Source organism: Aplidium turbinatum, chromosome 1 (genome assembly GCF_918807975.1).
Source record: "Aplidium turbinatum chromosome 1, kaAplTurb1.1, whole genome shotgun sequence".
Lineage (NCBI taxonomy): Eukaryota > Metazoa > Chordata > Ascidiacea > Aplousobranchia > Polyclinidae > Aplidium > Aplidium turbinatum.
This window is the reverse complement of record NC_137472.1, coordinates 2,321,244-2,329,460: the sequence shown is the minus strand read 5'-3', so window position 1 is coordinate 2,329,460 and position 8,217 is coordinate 2,321,244. Positions and strand designations below refer to the sequence as shown.

Below are 8,217 nucleotides of genomic sequence, written 5' to 3'. Positions count from 1 at the left end.
TCTTTTGCATGGTTTTTTTACTATAAAGGCACAAAGGTCACCAGTATTCCAATAAGCGAACAAAATAGATAGGCAGTAGGTACGTTACGTGTGATAAGCGTTTTAAACAATAAATGATGATTGACTTTGTCAAAGGCTTTTGAAGCATCCAAAAAGACAGAATATACAGGAGTGTCATGACTGATATAAGAGGACACTGGTTGTTTTATTAAAAAACACTCATTTCAGTACTATGACCAGACTTAAACCCAAATTGATTGTCACTGGTATTCCAGAAAGGCAATAGATGATTCACATAAAACGTTCAAACAGTTTTGAGATTACTGTGGCTAGAGCAATAAGTCTATAGTTACCTGAATCTTGAATGTCGCCATTCAAATTCTTTACAATCGGGACTAACACAGTGTTCAAGCAAGAATTTGGTACATTGCCATGACTAAGACACATATATATTAAAAAGTACACTAATATAAAAACAAATAATCAGCATAATATGTTCAGCTGAAATTTTGTCAGCACCAGCAGCGCGGTTTATGGCAGTTTGACAAGCAAGGAACCAATTGTGTCCATGTTGCAACAAAAGTTGTAATATTTATCCCTAGAAGAAATACATGAGTTAACAAATTCTTTTTCAGTGTTGGTTTTGCTAGAATTTAGCAAGGAGCTGTAATGATGTTTTCACATCTCAGCAATTGCTTCAGGACCTTTGTGCTCCACCAACATTTACAGGAAGAAAACTTTTTTTGCAAGTAGACTTTTTTACTTCCTGCCAAAATGACTTATGTGAGCTGTCCAAGTTGAGTGCTGAGGCAAGCACATTTGCTCTATGTTGTTCAGAGGCATGATTACAACGGCAAAAGGCTTTTTTAAACTCCTTTCGTTTGCTCTGCATCAACTCATATAGTTAACCATTTCACTGTTTCCCATTTTTCACCTACATGATGTAACTTTCTCTGGCAGTAGCATGAGCTTGCTTAACATGATTATTCCAACCAGGAACAGAAAATATGTTACATTTCTTCTTTACACCAACAAAGATTTTATCAGAAGCTGCTTTGAGAGCATCAGTTATAATATTATAGAAAGAGTCTATTGAGGCAACATGAGAAGCATCTGAACAATGAGAATTATTGCATTTAATACTTTCAGTTGGCAAGGAAATTTGGGATAGATATTTTTAAATACAACAATACACATGAACAGCAATTTTTAAGCATTGCCTCAACCATAAATTAAAGGTAGCCTATTGTTTGTGAGATACTGTTGTTACACTGCAAATGGCTATAGACAGATTAGGACAAATAAAAAAGTATCAAAATTGTAGCCCTATGAAACTGCAATTTCAATTGAATTGAGATGCTGTTTGATAAAAATAAACTCAACCTATTTGATCAAAACCTGGTAGTAATAGTAAGTTAACTTTTCTATTTCGGTAATTCTTAATTTGCACATGCTTTAGACCAACAGAGCGCCACACATTCACGTTTTGCAGTAGCCGTACTATACCTAACAAAGTCACCAGTCACCACAGATTGTATCCTTCCAGCTTACGGTGACGTCACAGCGATGTTGCCGTTTTTATTTTCGCAATAGAATGAGTGTCAGATTCGCCGATGTCAACGAAAGTTTGCAAGCGTGTAACTTAGTAGCCTGTTGATATTTTTTACAATTTTCTGGTCAGGGAAGTTTGTTAGTGTCACCTTTTTGGTATCTTAGGTAAATTTCGCAAATTTATTTTTCTGTCAGAGGCACTTTAAGAATCAAACGTAATAATCCGTCTCTTAACCGGCAGTTATTCGCCTGTGGCTCATCGTTCCTTTTGTGTGTGTTCTAATTGTTTGTCAAATGCCTTTAGTTTACACCTCATGTGATCTGATTTCCACCGTATAATTTGCTTGTAATCATTCCTGTGTCACTTGTTGAGTTTGTGCTTTTCAGTCTGAAGTGTCGTTAGTGCACAGTTACAGTTGTAGGCCCTAGTGCAAAGTCAAATTTACCTTACAATTTTCATTTTATGTATATTGCAGATATGTAATTCCTGATGAGGACACACGTACGTGTCGAAAACGTTTGCGTTTATTTTTAATTATGTTATAATTGCGTATGTAATTCATCATGTTAAACCCGCTGAAGTTACTTTGTTTTATTTCTCTATGGTTCAACAAAGCAAACTCTCAACCAAAGCTTTATCATTAATTTAAAATGTACAAAATGATTACAAGGAGACACGCCTCCTTAGATGCTGCGCTACTGGTTGCTGAAATTTATTTTAAAATTGATTCAAATTTATTTTAAACAAAACTAATTGATTTATACAGCGATTCGTTTGTCTTTGCTTCGTGTAGAAATGAAAACACTTCAATCTTACCAAAGCTGTCTAATTTATATAAGTCTTTGTTTGTGGTCCACTAGGTATCAAGAAACCGTCTGAAAGACCACCCCATGCAATCTTTTTTCAACGTACAATTACATTCAAACGTTCGTGACGTCTTGTTGCGTCACTGTTAAAAATATTTTTGCAACAAACTTTTTTATCAACTTTATTTATTTTTTATTTTTTAAATTTCTTTATTTCTGGTTTCACTTCAAATCCAAAAAAATTATTGCAAACACAATCCAAAAGAAGTTGAGTTTGACGCATGATGATAATAGTTGCGATTGAAATTATTGTTCATTTGCATTAAACGCTTTTCAAATGACGCATTGCTGCATAAGTTCATAAATATTACAAAGTTTATAATGATAGTTTATTATAGTTTATAGTGATAGTTTATAGTGATAGTTTATAGTGATAGTTTATAGTGATAGTTTATAGTGATAGTTTATAGTGATAGTTTATTATAGTTTATAGTGATAGTTTATAGTAATAGTTTATAGTGATAGTTTATAGTGATATTTTATAGTGATAGTTTATAGGGATAGTTTATAGTGATAGTTTATAGTGATAGTTTATAGTGATAGTTTATAGTAATAGTTTATAGTGATAGTTTATAGTGATAGTTTATAGTGATAGTTTATAGTGATAGTTTATAGTGATAGTTTATAGTGATAGTTTATAGTGATAGTTTATAGTGATAGTTTATAGTAATAGTTTATAGTGATTGTTTATAGTGATAGTTTATAATGATTATTTATTATTATTTATTTGTGTCTGACAAATATCTCCATTTTCAAACCACACAAAAAAATATATAAAAATAAAAGGCATAGGTTACAATAATATACACGCAGCTACGGCACAAAAGTAATTGAAATAAAATTATAAGCTTATTTTGTTCATACAGCCAACCAGTAAGATTTATTGTTAGTAAACGATGACTGTTGATATTTTGTGTCATGGCAGCCATCAAGGCTAAGTAACAGCATGCATAGTCTTATTATAATGAAGACAGTACGGTAGTTCGATTTACGATAGCGAATTGATAATATATTCTACTCGGGATTTCTATTGTCTTTGAATGAATTTCAATAGCAATTATTTAACTCCATTGTTTTCCACACAGAGCTAAACGTTTCCATGAGCAATTGTTGTTGTAGCTGAGCAAGTCGTCATTTTTAAAGGCCGCGCAATCCTGTTCATCTCCGCCATCTGGATGTCCAGGATACCACAAAGCATCAGCTTCAATTACAAGATCGCCATTGATCCATCTCCACGTTCCCTCTACGTCGATGTCATTCATTCCAATCCATATCCTAGTTGAGGGATTCAAAGCGTCCTTGATAGTTCTGAGAACACAGTGAGCAAAGTATGAGGGCGGTGAGGCAAGTCAGAAATAAAACAATCAACCACTTCTTTTAGGGATGCATGTTGTTTAACTGTATTTGGCAATCCCAAACAATTACATAAATGAAATATTGCCACGGTTTCGAAATGTTATTATCACAACAACCTGGAACGAAGAAGCTTCAAGATCAAGCGGCGCTGGTTCGACTCTCGGGGCGTGCGCTTGAGCAACGCATGTTAAGGACTGCTCTCCATTCAGCGGCATCTAATGGATGGAATAATTCCCGTGCATCAAGACTTCAACAATCGTAAACTTCACTCTGTCAATCTCGGTGACCGGGACTGCGTCAGTGATTCAAACCCTCTACAAGTATGCGAAACTGCCAGGATTTAGCTCTGTAAGAAGCTTTCTCAGTCCGAGGATAAAGCTTCAATCAATCAATCACTCATTACTCCTGTCCGCCCCGATAGCTCATTTGGTTAGCGCATGACTTTGTGAACAAAGAAGCTTCAAGATCAAGCGGCGTTGGTTTGACTTTCGGGTTGTGCGCTTGAGCAACGCACGATAAGGACTGCTCTCCATTCAGCAGCATCTAATGGATGGAATAATTGCCCGCAACAACATTTCAATAATCGTAAACTTCACTCTGTCAATCTCGTTGACCAGGCCGGCGTCAGTGGTTCAAACCCTCTACAAATATGCGCAACTGCCAGAATTTAGCTCTTAAAGAAGCTTTCTCAGTCCGAGGATAAAGATTTAATCAATCAATCTATATTCTCCAAACAATGATACGTGCTTTCGCAATTATGATGCAACAATGATTCTAACTTTTCTCGCATGACTGTTGTCAGAAAAAAATAATGTGCTTATTACTTTGTCAAATAAAGTAAATTTAATTTGTGTGATTTCTGTGTATCTGCGAGCCCAAAATAACACGTTGTGCAACAACAGGTGCAATTTCTGTGCGTCTGCGAGCCCAAAATAACACGTTGTGCAACGGCAGGTGCAATTTCTGTGCGTCTGCGAGCCCAAAGTAACACGTTGTGCAACAACAGGTGCGATTTCTGTGCGTCTGCGAGCCCAAAATAACACATTGTGCAACAAGCAGGTGCGACATCTGTGCGTCTGCGAGCCCAAAATAACACGTTGTGTAACAACAGGTGCAATTTCTGTGCGTCTGCGAGCCCAAAATAACACGTTGTGCAACAACAGGTGCGATTTCTGTGCGTCTGCGAGCCCAAAATAACACGTTGTGCAACAACAGATGCGATTTCTGTGCGTCTGCGAGCCCAAAATAACACGTTGTGCAACAACTAGTGCGATTTCTGTGCGTCTGCGAGCCCAAAATAACACGTTGTGCAACAACAGATGCAATTTCTGTGCGTCTGCGAGCCCTAAATAACACGTTGTGCAACAACAGATGCGATTTCTGTGCGTCTGCAAGCCCAAAATAACACGTTGTGCAACAACAGGTGCGATTTCTGTGCGTCTGCGAGCCCAAAATAACACGTTGTGCAACAACAGGTGCGATTTCTGTGCGTCTGCGAGCCCACAATAACACGTTGTGCAACAACAGATGCGATTTCTGTGCGTCTGCGAGCCCAAAATAACACGTTGTGCAACAACAGGTGCGATTTCTGTGCGTCTGCGAGCCCAAGATAACACGTTGTGCAACAACAGGTGCAATTTCTGGGCGTCTGCGAGCCCAAAGTAACACGTTGTGCAACAACAGATGCGATATCAGTGCGTCTGCGAGCCCAAAATAACACGTTGTGCAACAACAGGTGCGATTTCTGTGCGTCTGCGAGCCCAAAATAACACGTTGTGCAACGACAGGTGCGATTTCTGTGTGTCTGCGAGCCCAAAATAACACGTTGTGCAACAACAGGTGCGATTTCTGTGCGTCTACGAGCCCAAAATAACACGTTGTGCAACAACAGGTGCGATTTCTGTGCGTCTGCGAGCCCAAAATAACACGTTGTGCAACAACAGGTGCGATTTCTGTGCGTCTGCGAGCCCAAAACAACACGTTGTGCAACAAGCAGGTGCGATTTCTGTGCATCTGCGAGCCCAAAATAACACGTTGTGCAGCAACAGGTGCAATTTCTGTGCGTCTGCGAGACCAAAATAACACGTTGTGCAACAACAGATGCGATTTCTGTGCGTCTGCAAGCCCAAAATAACACGTTGTGCAACAACAGGTGCGATTTCTGTGCGTCTGCGAGCCCAAAATAACACGTTGTGCAACGACAGGTGCAATTTCTGTGTGTCTGCGAGCCCAAAATAACACGTTGTGCAACAACAGATGCGATTTCTGTGCGTCTGCGAGCCCAAAATAACACGTTGTGCAACAACAGGTGCGATTTCTGTGCGTCTGCGAGCCCAAAATAACACGTTGTGCAACAACAGATGCGATTTCTGTGCGTCTGCGAGCCCAAAATAACACGTTGTGCAACAACAGGTGCGATTTCTGTGCGTCTACGAGCCCAAAATAACACGTTGTGCAACAACAGATGAGATTTTTGTGCGTCTGCGAGCCCAAGATAACACGTTGTGCAACAACAGGTGCCGGCCATGCAAAAACGTATCAAGGGTCCGATCACCTTATTTTAGTCAGTTCAGTTACAAAATACTTTTACATTTTTTATACGTAAATTGATTAATAATAATGCTACAAACCTTTCAAGTCTCACCTTCTATTGTCCATACTTCGGATGCCGTAAATTGCCAAATCAGCTCCAATTCCTTTGCAAAGCTCTCTGCTTTCTGAATAGTTTTGGAGGCCACTTGATAGTCTGTATTGATATCCGTTGGACAATCCGATCCATTCGTCATCTAATCTTACAAATCCGTATCTGAGTGCTGAGAAAAGAGTCATAGCATGTTTAATATTGGGTTGAAGTTTTTGATTAAAATAATTTGCTTGTTTCTCAGTTTTTATTACACTGATGTCATACTTTATGCAAAAAATCACTTTACCACTCACTAATTATCCATCTTCTAGTTTTAAAAAAATATGTTTGCCTTTAAGTGAGAAGCATACAGTGGTCGCTTGTCGTATGTTGTTATACATGGCATTTGAAAGCCACGTAGAAATACGCTTTTTGTCTATAGTTGGTTGGTTGGTTTTGAATCTTATCCTCGTACTGACAAAACCTTGATAGGTTATTACTGATAGTTTTGCATACTTGCAAAGGCTCTTGACGCAGGGCCGGTTACCGAGATTGGCAGAGTGAATTTTCCCGATTGTTGAAGTGTTGTTGCCTGGGAATTATTCCATTTGCTAGGTGCTGCTGAATGGAGAGCAGTCCTGAAATGCGTTGTTCAAGCGCACACCTCGAGAGTCGAACCAGCGCCATGTGATCTTGAGCTGGGCGAGTATCCACTAGAATATACACATTTTATCGAAAACGACTTTCGGACTGAAAATTGAGACTTGACGCCATTTTATTAAACTACAATAAAAATGTAACAATAGAAAAGTACAATTTGAACACAAAGATACAACATTTTATGAGCTCTTGGCAGCATTTCAAAACTCAAAAAACGTTTTGAGCTGTGTCATGTTACATGCTATTTTGCATTTGAATGAAAAAAGCTAACACATGGAAAGTCAGTGTGAAGAAAAGAGCGTTCTTCCAGGCTATCAGCACGAGGCTGAGTACTCATCAGTACAGCGAACAGTTGCAATTCGCTAACAATAGCGTGGTAACCTCCACGCTAGTCATTTAAAAATGTTTGTTCTCGATTTTGAGGGGCCGCAACCAATTGTACTTTATAAAATTAGAGGCTTTTTTGTTCACATACAACATTGGACACTAGAATAATTACTTGGGGCTTTAAAGTATAAATTAATTATTAACATTCCAACGCATTTAATCCGGTATATCATAGGTTCACCTGTAAATCTGGACTCCAGCTTTGCTTCAAGGGCCATTATCTCATCTGAAAAATAAATTCAACTGATAGCCTAACATTTGAAAAATAAAACATGGAGAGGTATTGTCCCACGTTTACTCAAGCTACAAGACGTGAAAGTAAGAATATTCCAAAATAAAAATAAAGCGTTTGATATTCAAAGTGGCAGTTGTTAAAATCGCTGTCACGTCAAAAGTCGATAATTCTCTCCATCAATGCACAAACAAAATGGAGCAGGGTAGGGGACATGAGAACTTGTCAACAAATACACGTTGATTTACACTACACTACTGGATTGATAATGATTTTACAACAGTTTGTGTGGAGAGCCAGTTGAAAGCATGCCATACACAGTCATGTACAACCACCTACACATCCTTGGCATTGTGTTGCAAGTATACAAAATGTTATACACAGTCATGTACAACTACCCACACATCCTTGGCAGTGTGTTGCAAGTATACAAAATGTTATACACAGTCATGTACAACTACCCACACATCCTTGGCAGTGTGTTGCAAGTATACAACATGGTATACACAGTCATGTACAACCACCTACACATGCTTGACTG

At 38.4% G+C, this 8,217-nt stretch overlaps 1 protein-coding gene across 1 annotated transcript; it reads right to left on the bottom strand.

Annotated features, from left to right (window-relative positions):
• Positions 1-3,479: 3,479 nt before the first annotated feature.
• Positions 3,480-7,662, bottom strand: LOC145780860 (CD209 antigen-like). The gene is made up of 3 exons (XM_082592512.1): positions 7,626-7,662; positions 6,419-6,587; positions 3,480-3,726 (listed from the first exon to the last, which is right to left on the bottom strand). Exons 1-3 carry the CDS (start codon positions 7,660-7,662, stop codon positions 3,480-3,482), a joined length of 453 nt encoding a protein of 150 aa, XP_082448638.1.
• Between the last annotated feature and the right edge of the window lie 555 nt (positions 7,663-8,217).

What these genes read in the sequence shown, in the direction of transcription:
- LOC145780860 (XM_082592512.1), bottom strand. Translation starts at nt 7,662, where the DNA reads ATGGCCCTTGAAGCAAAGCTGGAGTCCAGATTTACAG. An exon ending in GCTGGAGTCCAGATTTACAG is followed by an intron (nt 6,588 to 7,625) that starts GTGAACCTATGA and finishes CTCTTTTCTCAG; the next exon opens with CACTCAGATACGGATTTGTA. An exon ending in CGAAGTATGGACAATAGAAG is followed by an intron (nt 3,727 to 6,418) that starts GTGAGACTTGAA and finishes CTGTGTTCTCAG; the next exon opens with AACTATCAAGGACGCTTTGA.